General features: G+C 38.4%; 2 protein-coding genes across 3 annotated transcripts; one reads left to right on the top strand and one right to left on the bottom strand.

Annotated features, from left to right (window-relative positions):
* The first annotated feature begins 325 nt into the window (after positions 1-325).
* On the top strand, positions 326-17,617 carry tuft1b (tuftelin 1b). Of its 2 annotated transcripts, XM_023409874.2 has the most exons (12): positions 326-560; positions 10,688-10,765; positions 10,879-10,977; positions 11,098-11,172; positions 11,379-11,444; positions 12,515-12,604; positions 13,448-13,558; positions 14,894-15,117; positions 15,488-15,593; positions 15,955-16,038; positions 16,217-16,311; positions 16,473-17,617. In XM_023409874.2, the coding sequence occupies exons 1-12, from the start codon at positions 504-506 to the stop codon at positions 16,543-16,545; spliced, it is 1,158 nt and encodes a 385-aa protein (XP_023265642.2). In that variant the 5' UTR covers positions 326-503; the 3' UTR covers positions 16,546-17,617. The 2 variants fall into 2 exon arrangements, with proteins under 2 accessions (XP_023265642.2, XP_023265643.2); XM_023409875.2 differs by lacking the exon at positions 12,515-12,604.
* Positions 17,618-17,729: 112 nt separating this feature from the next.
* On the bottom strand, positions 17,730-21,115 carry LOC111657626 (lipid transport auxiliary protein 1). Its single transcript, XM_023409877.2, has 7 exons — positions 20,778-21,115; positions 20,575-20,676; positions 20,340-20,448; positions 20,169-20,222; positions 19,662-19,828; positions 19,163-19,221; positions 17,730-18,545 (listed from the first exon to the last, which is right to left on the bottom strand). The coding sequence occupies exons 1-7, from the start codon at positions 20,838-20,840 to the stop codon at positions 18,338-18,340; spliced, it is 762 nt and encodes a 253-aa protein (XP_023265645.1). The 5' UTR covers positions 20,841-21,115; the 3' UTR covers positions 17,730-18,337.
* Between the last annotated feature and the right edge of the window lie 397 nt (positions 21,116-21,512).

Raw genomic sequence — 21,512 nt, forward strand, 5'->3', positions numbered from 1 at the left:
TCATTATCAAAGGAAGGGGGGGATTACTGAATGTAATACAAAACAGAACTGTTAAAAGATGTGAAAATAATAAAAGACATCAAGAATAAAAGCGAAATACAAAGAAAAATAGAGCAACCAAGTTTGAAATGACAAAGACTGTGTCCAGTAATTTCTGCCTCCTACATCCTGATTTATGATTCAGTACATTCCATTTAAACTAGGTGCAGGCATGTAGAGGAGCTGCAGGGTTCAACTTTACTACCTGGCCAGACGAGGGAGGGAAGAGGGAGGGAGAGAGGGAGCAGAGCAGAGCAGAGCAGAGCAGAGCAGGGTCCAGGTGTCCTTTCACTTCTCTCCGCGTTTCTGTGGAAGTATTTAACACTTGTTTGTGAGGAGTAGGAGTAGGAGTAGGAGGAGGAGGTGAGGCGAAGGACAGATAGGAATAAAAAAAACCATCTTACTCTGAAACGTTTTTGTTTTTTCTTTCTTTTTATGTCTTGGCTTCATTTTCCGCTGAGAAGATGAGCGGTGGCGTGAAGCAGCCTGTGGAAAATGGAGCAAAGGACAACAAAGCCAACGTGAGTAATGATTAAAACCAGTTTAACTGTTTTCATCCCAAGAGACAGGGTTGAATCCCTGTCAGGTGTAACAGAGCTGCATCTGTGGTGCTCAGTAAACTATTAGGAGCTACTTACTCCCGCTTTTTATCTCCTGTGTATCAGAATGGAGAGAGAGTTTCACAGCTGCGATAGATATCGTTAATTGGCCTCTACGCAGACTCCCCTGTTAAATACTTTCTGATCGGTGTGTTTGAAGTTCAAATACTTCATATATTTCCCATATGAACGTATGAAAGTGAAAACTCGACATTTAAATGACATTTAGCAGCTATATTGTGTATAAATGGTCTACATGTGACTTTTGAAACAAAGCTAAGAAAAAGCAGAAACTCGCCTTTCACCAATAGCAGGACGTCAGAATACATTATAGAAAAAGTGTTCATATATGTAAGCAAAATCTATGAGAACAGTCCTGCATGTGCGTTTTAATCCCACGTACATTTTTCACGTGATTTTTTTTTTTTTTTTAATCCTCCAGAAAAGTTATATCACAGTCGCCAGATTCAACATAACCAGTGTTTACTCTTGGAATAACACAACCATTGATAATACACATTACATTTCAACACAGCCTATATGCAATTGCAGAGGCAACACACAGTGTGTGTCATGTGACTGCATTATCTTTTACAGTATGCACCTGATACAGTATGAGCTTTGGGCTGTAGTATTTCAGTCTGATGGTATTAGCTCTTATTTAAGATGTGGCTAAATTTAAATCAAATGACTGCGATTTGTGTGTGAGTTCAGATTACTTGATGCCCCTTATCTTCTGCAAGAGCTATATCAAATAATATCAAATCGTCCTTTGTCCCTTTATTACTTACTCATGCAGGTCAAATAGCAGGTGTGACAGCAGGATTACATAATCATCACATCACTTACTGTCTGTCATGAACTTTTCCTACGGTGACTTCAGTATACTGTATGTGTCACTGTATACATTGCACTTTCACTGAACTTTAACCTGCTCTATGCCTTTGATGTGGAGCCCATATCTGATCATTTTAAATATGTTTACAGAAGGGGAAAGCGGGTCTAGGGCTCTTTTGCACTTGTAGTCTGAGCCACCCTACTACTAATTTCATTAGAAGTAAAATAAATAATTATTGCCTCCAGCCATGTTTTAGTGCTTATAAATAATTCAAACATTTAGGTCATTCTAGACCTTTAATAAGTGAATCTGTTGTGACGGCTCAGTGGAGAAAACGTTTGACCTGACATTCTCAAATGTAGAATTTGCAGAGATTTCTGTGCCAAGTCTTCCAAAGAAGTCATTGTACCAAGATGTGCTGGGTGTGTAGTTAAATAGAAATGTCCTCCTTTCATTGGCTGTCAAATCATGTTTTTTATCTAGTCCGTGCATAACCTGCTCTTTCACGGTTTGATGCGCATTGCTGTCATTAAGACTTCCCTGTAACTATCAAAGTATGATGACTATTTAAAAAGTGGCATGAAGAATTTGTTAAATGACAGATTAAGCAATACATAACTTGCAATCATTGCAATAGTAAATTAAAAGAATCTGTTGGCTTAAACCATTGAGTTAGTAAGTGTTATGTATTGTCTCAATGGCATCCTGTGCACCAGGATGGTGGCATGAATGAACAGATCATTTATTTATATAGACAACTGGCAGGAAGAGGAGAAATACATGGTCATGTCCAGACAAATACACACATGGAACAAAAACATTTTTGCTGCTGACAGATTTGATTAGCTCAAAGAAACGATTAAGATGAGGATCCTGTTGGATTTTTAGAGCTCATCTCTGATGTAGATTGTTGTGAGGCCCTTTAAGACTGAATAAAGGTTTGTTCAGGTTGTTACTATGAATTCATCACTTCAATTTCTCTTTAAGATGTGAAAACGCATTTTCACTAGTCACTGATTGCAGAGGAATGTGTTTTACAGTCAGTCCTGTGATTGCACTGTCAACATGAGCTTTGACCTCTCTTGCATCCTGTTCTGCAAACCCCACCGCTTGTTGCTTTCATAAGGAAAACCTATTTCATCCCACTTAGGAGTTTAATTGTTTTCTTCCTGATCTTGACAAATTACATTTTCGTTAATGTGTGTTGTGTCATAGCGTGAGAACATCCTGGGAAGAGCAAGAATATTTCAGGGAAGGATATTATTAAAACAGCTTAGCTGGATTGTAATGGGTGTTTTGTCAACTCTACAGTAGATACATGGCTACATAAGAGATATGAGCTCTAAGCCTCTTGTGTATAAAACCAACATGGGCAAAATGGCATGTTTGCACTGCTCACATGTCGACAAAAGGATAAGCAATTAAATATGTATATATATATATATATATATATATATGTATATATATATATGTATGTATATATATATATATATATATATATATATATAATGTGTTTGTGTGTGTGTGTGTGTATATATGTAAACATACAAAACACAAAACTGGTTTAAAAAAAATCAGAGACAAGTCCTGCATGTGGAATATAATATACAAATGATGAAACTATTAGTCATTTGACAGAAACCTAATCAACAGCTTTTAAAGACAGTGCTTGACTTTTATTGGTTTTGTATAATTATAAATTGAATGTCTTTGGTTGTGAATTTGAAGGCATCATCTGGAGCTCTGTGAAATAATGATGGACATTTTCACTTGTTTTGGACTATTTATAGACATAGCTAGGGTTGCTACTAATGATTATCCTGAACATTATTACAACCCTGGCTCAAGGGAAGCAACACAGGAGTTGAACAACACCTATGATAAGTTCCATTGATGGAAGTTTAACTTCTGACGTTTCAGATGGTTAGAGACACACACAGACATGAACATATTTGGAGTGTGGCATTTGACTTTTGTTTGCAGAGTTTTGTTTATACTGCACACACTCACCATGCCAGAGACAGTTATATAAAGGCGCCTCATTAATCTCTATTATGTAACTCGCACCAAACATTCCTCAGAGTCCTGCTACCTATCACTGTCACTATGTGCCAGATAAATTCCACAGTTTTATCTGTTTGTCACATGTTGTCCTAAATAAGTTCTGTATCGATTCCATTCATTTAGGCTAAGTATTAAGGTTTAACCTAGTCAGTCATTTACTTTGAATTGGAAATTCAGTCAAATTATCAGGCTGTAAAGTTAATATGTGACTGTTAAACATGACTGTGTAGTGTAGATTCACCATCAACAAACTTCTTTATCCAGGGCTGTGTATTATATAACAAGTGGAAATGTTCCTTCCAGTTCTTTCCATTGTGTATGTGGCATTGCAGCCCTGCAGGGGAGGCAAACAACTACATGCCTCCTTGGACTGGCACTGTAGCTCCGTGACTGGGGAGAAAAGGGAGGAAAAAGGGTTGGGCAGCTGGTGGAGCCTCACCCAGCCATGTAAGGCAAGACAGCAGTGGCTTCCCGCACACTTAGTCACACAGACACAGACAGGTCTGGAGTGCAGCTGTGTGAACATCATTGGGAAGAGTCCCAGACAACTTCGTCTGCCCAGGTAGATATCAGAGTGATTTTTGTGAGATAAAGGATTTGCATTTGGGGTTGTAGAGTGTGACGTGCATGATGGTACTTGGAGTGGTTGGAGTTTTGTCTGCTTTATGAATTAAAGTGATGTGTTTTATCTTGTCACACTTAAAACCAAGGCTTAGTTTCCCACACTCCATTTAAGCAAGGCCAAAAAGAGACAGTAAGACATCATTTTGTTCAATCTGAGTTTGTGTGAATCTGAATTCGTCCTCATTATATATTATTTGACACAGAGCACCTGAGTGAAAACATTACCACTGAGTTTATCAGGCAAATAGAAAGTTTAAAACTTTGTAGAGCTACCTCCCATTTGTCAGTTATGCCATGGATAAGTGATTCAGTTTCTCTCGTAATGATGACACATAGTGTTGGTATTAATGAGAAAGGAAGAGTCTATAGTTAACATGCGTGGTGGTGTGGAGCAGGACTTCTGCTGATATCAGCAAGTTACCATGTTATTTTAAGTGTTTTACGATGTTTCTTATCATTCAGTTGTGCAGTTGTTTTGCTTAGTAATACAACTATCTTGTTTTGACTGAAGTCAGAGATGGATGGATTTCACACTTGGCTGTGAACTCTGGTACTTGGGACATTACTTCAGATACTGCTGTATTGCTGTCAAAAGTGATCTGCTATCTCTGAATCTTCACAAATCATTTTATTGTCCTTCAATTTTCCCCTTTGAGCTTGTTGGAATGATTCAGTGCACAGATTTACAGCTGTGTTTGGTTGATCTTTTATTCATTTTCACTTTTACATTCGCATTTGTTGTTCTTTAGAATCATTTAGCTGTTTACAGCAGTGATATCATCTCTAATCAGTTTGTTGCTCAGTAACTGGAGTTGGCTGATCCTGTATTGGTTGTGGGAGGTCGCTGAATTAATGAGGAGGCTCCTGTAGCCCAAACGTTGAGGTAAAGTGATGTCACCTCCAAATCTGTAAACATGAGTCGGGTTGGACAGCTTTGTTTGTAACTGTTTTTTTTACATTTTCTAATCCAGTATGAGTGGTCTGATCTGCAGTGCTGTTGATTATATCCCCATATAACCTGACTGTCAAATACTATAGTATCTCCTCTACTGTACTCTGCTCTATTTTTCTCTGCTATGCTATAAACAGTTCTTCTTACTCTTAACTACACCATTCATCTGTTATCTCCTCCATGCAGTTCTACTTTAGTGATTTGTACTCTAATTCCTTAGTAGTACTTCTGCCTCCGATTCTGTAAGCAGTAGTTGCAGTAAAAATACTGCTACTGTATAACAGTGCTCTGTCATCCCGTACTGTCTAATACAGTGAAAACAGCACACCAGAGACAGAAACCAGACCCTCCCTCATGGTTCACTACTGCTGCTAAGATAAACAGCTGACCTGTGGCACTAAATAGGTGCCTCCAGTGGTGGATTATTTTCCAGAATGTTTATTTTAACGCTTCATTTTGCCTCTGGTGAATAATAACAGTAGACATCGAATCGATTTGAGATCATTGTTTTGCAGCGCACTTATTCAGAGACACTCTCATGACGTGTGAGCAAGGTATGTAGGCTCACAATCATCTGTGGAAGCTGCTTCGACGGCCATTCTTTGATCACATTGATTGCACATAGCATAACATGTGAAGACTGACTAAATATTAGTAAACTGTTTGGTCAAATGCAATTTCTTTTTCCATAAATCATTGATCAACTGTAATGGGACCACAACTGAACACCTCAATGTCTGGTGATCATATTATCTCATTATGCTGCAGGTTCATTCTAACAATATAGCAAATATAATACTCATGTTATATAAAAGATATGGAAAACCCAGGGGATACCAATTAACCTTGCAGTCTGTGTTTTCACTGTGTTTTAAAATGAATTGTAAATGCAGTAGAAATGGAAATTAAGTGTTCCATGAGCTGCACAGACAAACCTGGAGGAACAGCTCTCAGAAGTTTCTACCTATTTGCCTTGACACTGGAGACAGATATCTATTGCCATGTGAGTGTATTGAGCAGATAAAAGGGCTGATTCCATTATATACTGTACATCAGAAAAGTATGATTTTGCACATACCCGGGCTTTCAGAGAGCAAATGTGGATTAGGACAAAGAGGTATTTAGTTGAGGTGATAATGCACTTTACTGTAACATGTAGTACAACCTGTTTACCCTCAGATACCCTCATATTCGTTATTGTACTCATTTTCTGTCTGTTGTATTTTTCCTTTCAGCACATGATTAAGAGTGAGAGTTGTTACATCAGAGTTTTGGTAAAACAGGTCAGAACTTTGAAAATATGCAGTGATTCAATGTTTTATTTCAAGCACATGCCATTTGGCCTGTAATGACACCTAATTAGCACCTTTCATGGGAGTGGTTGTTATTCAATCCTGCTTTCAATCGTAATCATTAGTTGGGAATGTTTTAATGGTGCTGTGATGTTGACCTGGCCACTGTAGGTGAGTCAAGGATTTTGAAGTAATGATGCATCAAACTTTTGGTTTTCTGAAATATGGTGACAATCTGATGATAAGCAGTGATTGTTTCGCTGTTTAGCATTCAGTGTTTGTACCAGGCTGTTTTGATCTAATAGTAATATTGTAGTCTGCTGTTTTTTACATTTCAATTTGCCATTTGTTGTGTGGAATAGCAATTCCACAGGGAAGGAAGCAGCACCTTAAAGGCATTTTAACCAGCACTTGAAAAAGCTTTAATGGACTTAACATAGATTGAGTCAGAGATAGTAGTATGGATTGATTTGACTACCACAACATACCTATCATTCGTTTAAAACTTATTTTATTTTTTAGGAAGAAGTAGCAGACTGGTAACTTATTGCTGATCTATTGATTTTGAAGCTCCGTGTCAGCTACATGACTGAAATATAAATGTCTCTATGTCTACGGAGCTGTTGCCAAACAAACACTAAAGAACAGCGTGTGGTGAGGAGCAGAACATTGTGTTTTTGTATATGGTATCCACCTCCCAGGGTGTGTCTGCACCATGATCCTCTCTGTGTCTCTGGGACAAAGGAGCGCTGGAGCTGTTGCTCCCTCAGATCACAGAGTGAAATGTTGGCCGGCCCGTCACTGCCTCGGCTTTGATGGTTTTCAGACTGCAATTACGCACAAAGAACTGCCATTCAAACTAAACCATTTACCCTGTGTTTGACTTGTAAAGCAGAGAACTGGTTGCTTACGTAAGTAACCAAATGTGTTACTCCCATGTGATGTCCTGGGTTCGTTCTTTTGTCATATTGTGTGTTTACATGACTTATGGTAGGCATGTTCACACGCGCTCTAAAACTGTTTCCACCCATTCACACGCAGGTTTATTTATGTGTCACAGTGGTGCACACACATACACACACACACACACACACACACACACACACACACACACACAAACGCAAAGTACAAAACAATTAAAAGCACATGTTCTTTGATCTACAGCATGTATCTTTTTTCAGTTATTTTCTTGATATTTGATATGAATCTTACACACAACAGTGGCCAGAGACATCTCTCCCAGCTTAGGTAACTCACTGTCTCATTAACACGAGCACAGTTTTGTGATCAATTTCACATGCTCAGTTTCCTTTTTTTTTTTTTAACCAGTGTTGTAACAGACTCTTCATCCTTGTGTGTTTCAGATCTGTAGTACACTGGTGTGAAACTGTAGTGCTGCACAGGAATCGATGCATGTTTTGTTAATATTAAATGAGGATAACAGTGGTTGTTACTTCTGTCCTCAGCCTCTTTCTTGATCCAGCCAGCAAGTCAACTGTTAAATGTCATTAAAATGCAGAAGTATTTTTTGAGTCTTTGTCTAAGGTGTTTCTGTCGGTTGGACAAAGTTGCCACATAAAGCTGTAACATTCAGCTACACTACTATTGAGTTAATGAGGGCTTTTCTCAATTTGATGTGACCAGATGACAGAATACAAATAAGCCGACACTTAATATGTGTTGACATATTTGCTCTGCGACGTTGTTACTTGGAAGCTGGATTTATCAAGCTGCTTTTCTCAGGAAAGGAGGAGGGGTTGAATTCAACAAGTTTGCTGTCTGGTGTTCAATTTCACAAGTGTGAAACAAAAGGAGCAACTGCAAAATGTCTTATTCTGATTGGAATACTTTCTACATTCAGATAGACCTTTTTATATCTCTTGTGAAGGATTGTGTTTTATTAATAATTGTCTTGATCAAAAGTACTTCTGAGGTATAAAAGTTAGAAGTTCACATGTGGTGCCACATAATGTCACCATCATGTGTACTGTTGAAGTTGTTATTGTGGCATTATCTTCACACTTAAAGCTGACAACAGACTGTGGCATGTGGAGAATGTGTCATTGCCTCTTTATCATTCCTGCACTGTAACCACAGGTGTCATTTAAGGTGTGTAAAGTGGCTTCATTAAGTGTACAGATGGAACAATGTGTGAGCAGCATCAGTGTGCTGTATGCCAAAATGTTTCTGCAGTTTACCAGGTGACATTGACCAAACAAGGTTTTATCAAAACATGATGTTATACAGCGTAAAGTGTGTGAATGTAAAACATCATGCAGGTGAAAGGCCTGAGACAGAGAAGACTCATGATGTCTGTTAGCGTGATTTAGGACAGGGGAACAACATCTGGTTCTCTTGCATTTTATGCACCATGCAAGAGTCACACCTACCTGTGAAACTTGTAAAAATACCTTCCTGACAGAAAATAAAAAGCTAGTTCTGGAAAACACACTTTTATGAGCAAAGTTTCAGCTGCCACCAGTGTGACACCACTGAGCAGTAGCAACTGTAAACACCTGGTGTTTTCCAAAGCTATATATTCTGCAGAAGAAAAACAAACCAACGTGCAACATTGTAGTCACTTAGAGGAAAACTAATTGAGAATTATTGGTATATTCTAACTATACTATAAATTAAATCAACAAAGAAGTTAAGATAATAGATCATTTACTCTGTAAATCTGCCTCAAATCATGACTGATAACAGCAATTCAGTCTTTACCTCATGTACTGTAGGCTGGAGCCACACTGCATACAGCTACAGTGCGTTGTATAAAAGCACAGACACATGCATACAAATATACAAACACAACACCCCTGTGGAGTTAAGGATTAAGGATGGTTCAGGTTGGTGATCAGATAAAGATCAGCCATGTTACATAATTCCCCTGCACCTGGACTTTTATCCTCCAACTGAAGCGGATTTGTCAAAGAGCGAAATGGTTTGTTTTCTTTGCACATTCAGAGAAAAAGCAAAACAATGGGTGTTGTCCAGAAGGATTAAGACAGTTTTTGTTTGTTTCGGAGAGAATACTTTGTATTTTTGTTCTTTGTTATGTCTGTGATCATACCAGGGACTATTTAGGGAAATTAAATTTAGGTTTTCAACTGCTGTATGTTGCGTATTAAATTATACATTTCTCATCTAGACCCAGACATTTTTTTATCTTCCCATTACACTGTTGCAATATTATGTATTCAAAGTCTGAATAACCACAGGTCAAGAAAATTTGTCTGACAATTAAAGAAATATGTTTTACAGTTTGAAGAGTTTTGTACTTTGTTTATGCCAACATTAGGCCATTCTCAGTGGGTGATCTGATAGTTCTGGATAGATAGTTATACAACATTAAGCAATCAGTAACACTGAATTAGGAACTTCAACAGCTACGATAAGAACAGCGTGGACTTCCAGGGAAAGCCTGCAGTCAATAACAGGGGTGACTCCATGTTATCAGGAAATGTTTATGCTTAACTGAGCGATAAACAGCTTAGAATCAACAAAATAAAGGAGCCATAAAGAAGTTAGACTCCAAACCAAGATCACAAGCTATGAATGAGTCATTGTTGTGAATAAATGATCCACAGTATTCAGGCTAAAGTTGAAAGAGGAGCACGTCATCTACAAAAGAAAGCTGGAAACACCATGTCCTCCTTATGTTATTCATTCACCGACATGTAGGTACAGAATAGAATAGATTAGAATCGATCGAATAGAATACACATACCTAGAGAATAGCGATAGAATACATATATAACAAATATAAAACAATACATGGAGATAGAATACAATACGTTCATAGAGAATTGAATTGAATACACATACCTATAAAAATAGATCGTAGAATAGAAATAGAATTACCAGTCTTTATGTGTTGTCAACAAAACTATTTTCTATAAATACTCTGTTTTACAGTGACATTGTCAAAGCACAACACAATTCTTTCAATTTGTTTTTGTTGCCAAGGCAACAAAGTTCAGTTGAGAGTGACTCAGTAGTCACGGATGCTTTGAGTGTTGATATTTTTGGCCTCCTCTGGACTGGACTGGTTTCATTTTCTCCAGTGAGTGTACTGGAGTGTTTGGTCACAGTCACCAGACTTGGCCCTGAGAATTCAGTGGAAATATCTCCTCAGTGTCTGTTGCTAGGTTTTACAGAGATGTGTATAAGAGACAGTTCGAGCACCTCTTCTTTCTCTTCATTGGTTGTCTTTCTCATAATCCCCCTCCCGCTCCGTTTATTCATCTAGTTTCTCTTATCCTCTCATCTTTCATTTCAGGGCCAATGCAGCCGGCTTAGACTCAATCTACAAGATCAGGACCAGTCAGGCTGCACTTCAGAGCGACTCAACAACAAGGTACAACATGAAAGGGGGAAATAATTTTATCATTTCTTTTACTGAAATGAAAGAAAATAGCACATTGTGGGATGTTTACTAAACTTCTTTTTTTTTTTTTTTACTGAATGAAGGAGAGCAGTATAGCAGTAGTGCTGCCACAAAAACCAGAAGAGCAAGAAGAAACACTTGAACTCGTCACCCCAACAGACGTAGAAGTTGAAGTCATCAAGGTATTTGAGCTTGTTTTTCTGTAATGGTGAAGAGTTGTATTCAGCCAGCTGACCCTTCATGCTTATCTGAAATACATTCATTTGTATTATCTAATACACTCGTACCACTGTGTTACCTAGGTTTACCTCGACGCCCGTCCAGAGACGGCACAGAGTGTCAGGATGCTAACAGACGAGGTGTCACAGATTCAGGAGGTGTGTGACAAACAGAGCTGAGCAACTTCCCATAGAATAGTGGAGAACACTCGTGTGTGTGTGTGTGTGTGTGTGTGTGTGTGTGTGTGTGTGTGTGTGTGTTTTAGGATGTTGGACTCAAATGGCTGGGTTGAATGAGGTGAGGGGCATAGTGGTGTTTCTGCAAAACACATTTTTTTCAATACGTGATGTCTTTTCGCTCCTAGGTGAGGTACTGTCTGAAGACTCTGAGAGAGCAGATGGCGGCCAGGCAGAATAATAACAACAACAAGGTACACACCCTCTGCATTCACCTTAAAAATGGATTTCTGAGTACAGTGCTGCAAAAGATGGTTTTCATAAATAACTAGAACATTAATTGACAGCAATTATAATACTTGATTTATTTTTTATTTGCTATTTGTATCTTCTCCAATGTGAGGATTTTCTGCTTTCCTCTGGTGTGTAATCACTGTAAATTGATTATATTTAAGTTTTGGGTTGTTGGTTGGACAAAACCAGCAATTTGAAAAGGAGTTGTGAGGAGTATCTTCTTGAATTTCGTAGACCAAGGAATTGATGCTAAGAATACTTGATGGCTTAATCAATAATTAAAATAATCTTTAGTTACTTAGTTGCAGGCCTAATGGAGTGTTCTTAACGATGGATTAGAGAACTCAACACAATGCTGCTTTAGGAAACAACAAAGCAAATAGATAAAAAGATCTCCAGCAAATAAAGACAATATGTACATACATGACATTTAGTGAATAATGAATAAAACAAAACCAAATAAAGAAACACAATCATTAATTGGACACATATATATACATGAAGACACACTGAAAATGCAGAAATGTTACAAGTTACACACAACATAACAGACGTTTCAGGTGACTCTGAAATGAGGAACATGAGCTAACAATGTCTATTTTGATTTCATAATTCCTGTATCATTACAGATAATGGCTGTACACCTAGCATTAGCCTAACACAACTAACTGTTGTGAATGACTTGACATGTTTCTCTATTGGCAGTGTGTTTCTTTATGTTGCGTATGTGTTCTTTGTTGGTGAATTGATGAATGTGTTTTCATTTTCTTGTGTTTTATTTATTGGCATTTTTTCTGTATGAGATGTACTTAAAGTATTCAGACCCCTTTACTTTAAGATTTAATTGATTAAAGTTTTAAAGGATAAAATTGCCCTGAAAGATTTCAGTTTTTGATTTTTAATTTAAAAAAAAGTGGTGAATATGTTTTTCAAGTTGTAGAGCTTTAATGTCTTTTAACAGTAGCACATTTTATGAGTGAAATGAGAAATACATCACTAACCCCTACTAACCGGCCGCTCTCTCCTTCAGTATCCAGCCAATGGCTTCAGAGTCATCATGCCCAGCAACCAACCAGCTGTCTCCAATGACAACACTGTTCTCATTGAGTCAGATGTTCATGTAAGCTAATCACAAATTAGCCTTCTCTAACATCTTCAGAAGAGCATTTACTGTGGTTTTTATGACTTGTTTATTCATCGGTTTCATATGAATGAACCATGGGAAGTGTCAGGAACCAATTTCAGGTACAACTAGCTTGAATACATTCAAATCTGCATTCAAATGACAGGCATAACATTCATAATGGAAAAAATGTCTGGCCCTCCAGCTGTTTCCTGCACATGCCAGCCAAATGCCTGCTGTTCCACAGAAAATGGTGCCAGACTGTGAAGCTAAATAACAAAGCTCATGACACACACAGCCAAAGGGATCACTTACATTCTGACTAATGGCGCTCACACACGCACAATATTGTATTTCACATGCATTATTCGATACTCAGTACATCATAACATTTCCTGTAACACAACACCATCATCTACCAAGGAAGTAGTGTGAGAGCAGGGAGGGAATATGTGTGCATTGTGGCTATCCATACCCAGTGACCTGTATGTGTTGTATGTAGGTAAGCTAGGGTCAATTTACGCTGCCCTCCTTTCTAAGTAGTGTCAGATTACACAGCATTGGAAAGTATCCGGTTTGTCTAGGAGGGAGATTTTGTCCACCTAACGGACAGCTCCAAGATAAAGGATTACCTCTGCGCAATTTAACAGACGCCCAGCTTCTTGTCTAAATGCTTTTGTGACCACAGGCTAGACCAAACAACCTTTGAAACATGTAGAAAATGGCCCGTCAGCAGCCTCTCTTATCTGTTTGTTAGCTCCTGTCTTGCCCTCAGGTTCAAGTAGTTTGCCAGATTAAACCTAATTGAGCTTGTCACTTTCTGTCTGCCTGCGCTCTCAGGTTGCAGATACTCAGGAGGAGAGTGTAAAGCTCAGGGAGGTGACCAAGCGTCTATATGCGCAGCTGAAGGACATGGAGAGGAGGCATCAAGAGGAGAGAGAGAGACTGCAGGTTTGTCTCACGAGATGAGTAACATGACACGATTTCCTGTCTGCAGCTATGACTCACCCTGCTGCTGCTCTCTCGTTCCTTTAATCATCCTCATTATCTCTCAGTGTTATCTTTGGATTTCATCTTTCATCCTGTGATCCTCCACTGGTTGCGTCTTTGCTCTACAGTACATTCATCTGTCAGGTCATGTAGGGACACTGCCCGCTGATGTCACCACAGGCTGATCTTTCATGTGCTTTCCCTGTCGTCTTTGCCCTCTTTTTTGTTTTAATTACATTGATGCAACAGACAGACACGTCGAACCATTTAGGTAGAACATTTAGTCATATAAAATTATTTTGTTAATCTTAATTTCTATTCATCAACATGTCATGATTTAGAAAGCCAAAAAAAGAGACAGGGCAAATATTACAACACCAACATTGCGGTCTCTAACTGTGCTGAACAGCTCACACTGACAAGAAAAATGAATGGACCTCTCAAAGGGCCTGCCTACCTGCACAGGTGCTTTCAATTATCCTGGCTGATTAGAACACTAGTCAGGTGGTCAGCAGCTTTTACATTGCATTGTGGGGGTGTAGTGTACATCAACAGCACACAAAAAAATCAAGGGTTTTTAGTACATATACTTTTTTTATGTTTTGAGTATACGTTATTCTGCCTTTTTTCCAATATGAACATCTATATATACCTATATACTTAAAACCTACATACATTTGGTATCTAGAAAGGATTTGGGACACAGCTCATGTATGAATAAGGAATATTAAGCTTTAAGTTATCTTGCATTAACAAGTGAAAAAAACAGAAGGAGGGACATGTTATTCCAGCTCAGTTTTTTGTGGTTTTATCCATTATTCCTAATGGTTTCAGTAATATCATTCTAACCAAGTTAATCAGGAAGATCTGGGAAAGCCTCAAATTTGCTAAAAAAGGCGTCTGATTGGGCAAAAGAAACCACAATCAAAAAAACCTCCAGAAAAGACAGACATAATCTGAAGGCAAATGGAAAAATGATCAGCCAAACTATGCAGTATTTCAGGTGCACTCGCTTTAGTGTTTACCTCCAAATAAAGGGGTTCAGATAATCTGGCATCACTGTCATCTTGTTTAAAACAAGTCAAATCACCAGACCACTCGTGTCTCCACTGGATTTTGTTAGTCATGAAGCTGTGTTGTCAAATCTCACTAGTTAAGTGTGCAACATGTTAACATAACCAACTGAAAAAGTAACCAGAACTATTAAGATGAGAAGTTGTAATAAACCAAGTGTATCTATCATTACCTAATGTAGGAAATCCCAAAGCAGTTCTCACTCCGTGCCTTCCCTCACAGGCGGAGTCCAGTGAGCATCAATCTCGCCTGGTTGAGCAGTCAAAGAGGCTGCAGAAGGCGGAGGAGCAGTCAAAGGAGAGAGGTCAGCAGGTGGAGGAGCTGCAGAGGCTGCTGGGAAACATGGAGGTTGAGAGCGGCATCCTCAAAGACAAGATGGCGGCAGGGGAGGCAGAGCTGCTGCAGCTTAAAGCAGGCAGTGAGGAGGGGGAGGAGAAGGAGCAGAGGTGAGATAGTAAAGTACAATCATTGGTTTGAATAAAACCTAAAAGTTTTTGTTGTTGTTGCTAACAAGCCAAAAAGGAGAAAAAACTTGTATCTTTATTTGTTTCACGGTTAGTTTTAATAGATACCAATGCAAATATAGTAAAATTTATCCAATATCAGAGAATATATCCCTTAATATGAATTTGATAGGTTGATTATCTATTAACAACTTCCCAGGGTAAAATACAAATCATACAATTAACATGATGCCCCTCTAGTCAGAATTACAAAAATATTTTGTCCAGTAGCTTTCTTAGTGTATGGCTTTATACTTTATATGTGTCAACTGGCTATGAGTTGAACTGAGTGTCCTCACATGTGCATTTGCAGGGTCGTAGAGCTGGAGAAGGAGGTGGCCATGCTGAGGGAAAAGATTCATCACCTTGACGACATGTTAAAGAGTCAGCAGAGGAAGGTCCGCCACATGATCGAACAGGTATTTATATACACAAGCAGGTTGCCTAGTGGTGCAAGGTGCACACACACACACACACACACACACACACACACACACACACACACACACACACACACACACACACACTCAATGCAAATTATGCCTCTTCTGGCCACAAGCACACAGGAAGCCATTAATAAGGAAATTAGATTTTGAGGAGGCGGACACATAAAGCGTTATTGATATGAGGGAGTGGAGCTGAGAGGAAACGTGTGGTGAAACAAAACTCACTTGTCATGAATAAGTGATGCTGCATCTGCTCTTGTTGAGGAAAAAATGAGTTCTGTTTCTCCTGAGCGTCTGACATTGTTTGTTTGTGTTTGCTTTGTCTGTAAAACAGCTGCAGAACTCCCGGACTATCATGCAAGAGAGAGATCGAGTCATCAGGGATCTGGAGGAGAAGGTGGCTTTCCTGGAAGCTGAGGTCAGGAGCTGCATATCCCTGCATTCATTAAAAATATATAAAAGAATCCACTAAAGGCTTGTTCCTACTTAGACATGTTATTGAAAATATTTTTTTTGTGTGAGTCTGCACTTTAGCACCAGAAAAAGAATCCTAAAGGACACACATATTAATGTTTATTACCCCTTTTGCTTTGCAGAACAGAGAAATGCATGACCACATGGAGTACTTCCTGGCAGGCCAGAATCCTCCACCCCTGACGTCCAATGAGAATAAGCCAGAGGTCGTTTACAGGTGACCAATTACTTTTTTTCCCCATTTCCATTTCTGCTCATTTTCTTTGCCACAGCTAATTCCAGCTTATTGGGAGTATCTGTCTACTGCTTGTACTATAGTTAAATGTCCACGTAAACTTCATAACATTAATTTTTCATTTTTTATTCCCCTCTGTACAGTAAACCACTCACACCGACAACACAGACCAACAAGGTCCTCCCGTTCATCAAAGTCATTGAGATCAAGTCCTGAATGGAGTGTCAACCAAAGGAATGATCAGAAGTAAAACAAAAAAACTGTAAATATATATTTAACCAGCTACCGGTATATAAAACGTAGGTCTGCAGAAAACTTCTCAGCCATACAGAATCAAAACAGGTAAAGTAAGAGAGAATTGAATCTAGGATACAAACATAGGGAGAAATCCTAAAAAGGAAACAAAGAAGGAGCTGTGCAATGCAAAGAATTTTACTGAACCTTTTTAGATGAATTAATGTACAGTTTACTGAGGAGTAGGCTTTGACCTGTGTCAGCAAGTCTCAAAGTTCTAGTTGCAGTAGCAAGAGCTCAGTAAAGTTCCCAATGTTGTTAAATTATCCACCTCCACTTCTTTTCCATTAACAATATAAAATAAGCAGTTTGAGATTATTAACAGTTGTTATTGTTGATGTCTCTATGTCACATACACTTGGATAAATGTACAAATAATCATTTTGTGTTGGGTGTTGTCAGCACTTCTTCATACCACAGCCTGCTCAACCACAATCCTAAGCATCAGGGTTCGGGGTCAAATTCCTCAGTGCTTTGCACCACATTGCCAATGGCAGGCATGTAGTTAGCTATGTCAGCAGCATGATTTATGTTTACCTTCATATATTTCTCTGACATTAGAATGTTATTTTACATATTAGAATTTTGACCTTCTTTGTTTTACTTATGCTGGAAAATACTTAATGGAGGCTACATGTAGAGACAGTGGCTGGTTGATGTTACAATTTTTTTTCTTATCTACGCTGCCAAGTGCTGCCTCAACACACTCACTATAATAAACAGTTTTGTGCTAAAAGGTTGCATATTTAATAACAATAACTCTGATTTAACTGATAAACTTTCTTGTTGGTATAATTATGCAGTTTGTATGGACCTTACTGTTTCTTTCTGTAAAATACTTTGTTGCAATCCAGGATGAACGTTTTTATAAACTGAATTACCTTTAACTGTGAACCTTGTAGTTAGATACCCCGAAGTTCAGACTGTGTACTTTTATTGTAGACTTTGTTAAATCTTATTTAATTATAATAAATGGCCTGGTTTATCAGACTCATTTGTTGTGCTTGTGAAGTTTCACAAACCTTACTGTATCGTCTCTGTTCTTGCATCTTTACTCCACAACCTTGTGCTGCCACCTAGTGGAGATATTGAGGACACTGAATATGTTTGTTGTTTGTGAGGTTTTTTATCTCATACAACAAAAGTATACAACCTCACATAAATACAAAAATCACACATTATCAATTGAATAAGTTATAATCGTCCATATAAATATCTTACATCCCTACAAACACAATCAATCAATCAATCAAAAAGTACATCCATATTTACATTTGGACTTTTGAGAAAAAAATAAAAATGAATCCAGGTGATTTGTCATTAATTTTGCTGTTATTACAAAAATGACAATGAAAACCTTGCCAGGTTGGCTACAATCATTTGTCCTCTGAACACACTCATTAGGTCCAAAATGAAATCAAAGCCGTTGGTGTAACACGTCCACATAAGGGCTTCATCATAATGAAAGGAACTAAATCTTGTGACAACAAGATTTTAACAGCCGTTATAAAAAAAAAAGTATTTTAAATAACTTAACTTATAGAAAATAGAAGTTTTCCCAAACTTAATTTTGGATCACAATTTTCAGCTCAGTTGGAAAACAAAGTTACAGCCTCTTACAACTTATTGTTTCTCAGTAGGCTGTGTAACCATTGTGCAGACATGGTCACACACACCATACCAACATTTTCTGACAGTCTGTAACAGCAGTGTTTCACAGCGTGCTCTCCAGTGTGTTGTAGTTGTCTTTGAAACTTTTGAGCTCCAGAAAGTGTTTGGGCCTCTTGCTGCGCTGGCCAGTAGAGGGCAGGTAGGTGACCTGGATGGTGGAAGGAGTGCTGCGGACCGGAGATCCTGTCAAGTCCTTGGCTGCTGACTGGTGATACTGGTCCAGACTGGTGGTGCTGGAATAGGCCTTCACCCTGTTGGAGGAGACAGAAACCAGATGTAAATGGTTGGCAGTGGACAAATACAATGTATGATTAATACTAGTAAAATAATCATATTCATGGATAAAATGGCAGTGAAGTAGCAGCAGTAACACTGAACAGAAGTGGGAAGAAAGTTGTTTAAAAATAGATTGTCACAAGCTGAAAAGATGAGTGCACATAGGTGAGTCTGTGGGAAGATCTTCCCTTTATTATGTGTGATTGCGCTAATAAAAGGCATAATACATCATGAAGCTTGCTGCCAGCTTGCGCCGCTATAAATGTTTTTACAGCTCAGAATATATTACATATCATATATTTATATATACAGATGATGGCGTCCACTTAAATATACATATTTAAAATGAGTTCAACTTGACTGTCAATCAACCATTTTGTTCATCAATGAAAAGCAGACTGGCAATGTGAACTGTCATACAATTTTCTCTTTTTTTTTTTCTCCAATCGCTTTATTTTTAAGAACTTAAAACTGTTGAGGTGATTACTTGCTAAAGCATGCACCACGCCTCACCCTGTTGGTTTGAGCAATGCAGACCAACAATTTTACAAGACTAACAATGTCAAGTCTGGACCAGTATGACAGTACTTACACATCAGCTAGTTCGTTGAGAGCCTGCTGGTATTCAAGAAACTCTGCCTCCCCAAACACCTGAAACGTAGAGTTAAAATCAAATCAGTAACAAGTTACAACAGCTAATGGCATATATGTTAAACCCATTATATTTTCCTTTCATCCCCTACCATTGTCACACACACTGAGTCCATCATAAAAGTAAATGTATTCACTATATATTGCCCTCAAAAATTCCACAATGAACCAAAAAAAGTAGTTACTATTGTATGTACATTACTTTCTGCTAACAAGCACACAATGCAAAACTGTATTTTATAGATCAGATTAGTAAAGATCACCATTGTTTGACTCAACAGCTGTTAGTGATGACAAAAAATGATGATCGGTAAGTGTCAGAGAAAGATCAATCTATTGCTCACTATGGAGTTTAATATTGAGTGTCTATTTATAGGGAGTAGTAAATGAATGAACAAGGGGGTGATTTCAGACACAGCCACAAAAACACGAGTACACACCCCAGTCCCATGGCGAGCGCTGTCGTAGCCCTCAAGCAATCGGTCAATGAGCGCGCTGTGGCTGCTCTTTATCAGTGAGTGGGAGTTGCGCAACTCTAGCAGCCAGTTCCTGAAGTTGCGTCCTGTAAACGCAGTAGGACTGCGGCTTATCTCCTGCAGAGGAATTCCTGAGATCCAAACAGGAAGGAACAAGAAGTGAAGGTTAGAAAACATGACATTTCAATACTACCAACAGCGAAACTGTCTCTCTGCAAACTCACGACTTAAGTACAGACATAAATTCATTGAGCAAAATGTATCATTTCAAACACAAAGTTTAAAGGAGAAACAGATTTAAGATTGTTTTTGATGAAAGGGTATACTGCTGTTTTTCCACAAGAGGATTTGTTAGATGATGATGGCAATGAGTGTGAGAATAATGTAATCAATTATGTGACGTGATGATGAGGAGAATTATGCATGTACCTGCAGAATCAATAAGTTTAACCAGCAATTCTAATGTTTCACCTGAGTCACGGATGGCATCCAGAGCTTTCATTCTGTACAGGTAGTTGTAGCAACCTACAGTACAGAGAGCAAAAGACAAATAGGGTTTTGTTTTCAGATCACATAATAAAAGACAATATGCAGTGCTAATACATTCAGGTGGCAACAAGTTGAGTTGAAAAATTGACTGACTAATCTGCAATCCCTGCTTCAGTCTGTCGTCTTCTTCTGATAGGAGACGAGGTTCGAAACAAATCTCTTGGACTTTGGACAGCCTGGAGTCAATCTCTTCCCTCAAACCCTGTAAATACATATATATAGAAAATACACAGACTCGTGAACTCTTGCACCAACATCAGCTGCTGCATATTCAGCTTGTGTCTGACAACACGAGAGGAAACCAGGCATATAAAATGATCAATTTTACCTTAGGCGCATTGTGGCCAATGGGTGCATGGGGTCCCCGACGGGATCTCATTGCAAAACGCATGATTTGCCTTTTGACGAAGATAAACAGCAGCACAAAAACCTGCACACAAAAACAGAACACAACAGCACAGGATCTTAAATTCAGCATTATTGAATGTGTGCTAAACAGCTAGTAACCAAAACTGTATCGTAGCTCCTTACCAAACTTCCATAGGCCATGACCAAAACAACATTAACCCCTGATAGTGGCGATGATTCTGCCATGTTATCAATCAGTGTGTACAATTTATCTACAGGTCGATTAGCTCGCTAGCAATGAATCTAAACGTTTTGTTGCTACATAAGCTTGTTAGCTAACAGCCGGGTGTTCATTTTGAAATGAGTACCCACTGCAGCACAACCTTTTTTATCACTCTGCAGCTTTTAAAGGGTGTTTCTAGAAAGTAAACTATGTAGAGACCGCATTGATACTCCTCTTCGTATTCAGCGACATCACACATGAAATTACGCAGTTCAGCTTGTGCTAGCTATGCGCCGAGAGAGCGACAGTGACCGCTGATTTGCGACGCTCCAAATACCGTAATAACTGTATAAGAGGGACCAGTCACGTCTAACAACGTACCTGGAGTTTAATTCATAATTTGTATATATAAAATATTTCTTTAGTCCCAGTAATGCTACTGCTGTCTTGTACCATGCAATTTTTTTTTTTATAAAATGATCTTTCTTCTTGTACAAAAGTGGAGACACATAAAATTTCGATAATAATTTTTCATCATTAATTGACCGGCTGTGCATTTAAAACAACAATATAACTGCACATTGTACCGGATTATATATATTAAATTCTTATAATATCAACATTAGTGGTGGTAGTAGTAGTAACATATTTAGTAAAACTATATTATATTAAATTATACTATTACATACATATAT

This window comes from Seriola lalandi, unplaced genomic scaffold (genome assembly GCF_002814215.2).
Source record: "Seriola lalandi dorsalis isolate HSWRI2012SDOR001 ecotype SW California unplaced genomic scaffold, Sedor1 jcf7180002054408, whole genome shotgun sequence".
In the NCBI taxonomy this organism is placed as follows: Eukaryota; Metazoa; Chordata; class Actinopteri; order Carangiformes; family Carangidae; genus Seriola; species Seriola lalandi.

Bases quoted from the DNA above. Each gene is read 5' to 3' on its own strand.
- LOC111657626 (XM_023409877.2), bottom strand. From the start codon at position 20,840: ATGGCAGAATCATCGCCACTATCAGGGGTTAATGTTGTTTTGGTCATG. The intron at 20,677-20,777 runs GTAAGGAGCTAC...TTTTGTGTGCAG, and splicing joins TCATGGCCTATGGAAGTTTG to GTTTTTGTGCTGCTGTTTAT. The intron at 19,829-20,168 runs GTGAAACATTAG...TTTGGATCTCAG, and splicing joins GGATGCCATCCGTGACTCAG to GAATTCCTCTGCAGGAGATA.
- tuft1b (XM_023409874.2), top strand. From the start codon at position 504: ATGAGCGGTGGCGTGAAGCAGCCTGTGGAAAATGGAGCAAAGGACAAC. The intron at 12,605-13,447 runs GTAAGCTAATCA...CTGCGCTCTCAG, and splicing joins TCATTGAGTCAGATGTTCAT to GTTGCAGATACTCAGGAGGA. The intron at 15,118-15,487 runs GTGAGATAGTAA...GTGCATTTGCAG, and splicing joins GGGGAGGAGAAGGAGCAGAG to GGTCGTAGAGCTGGAGAAGG.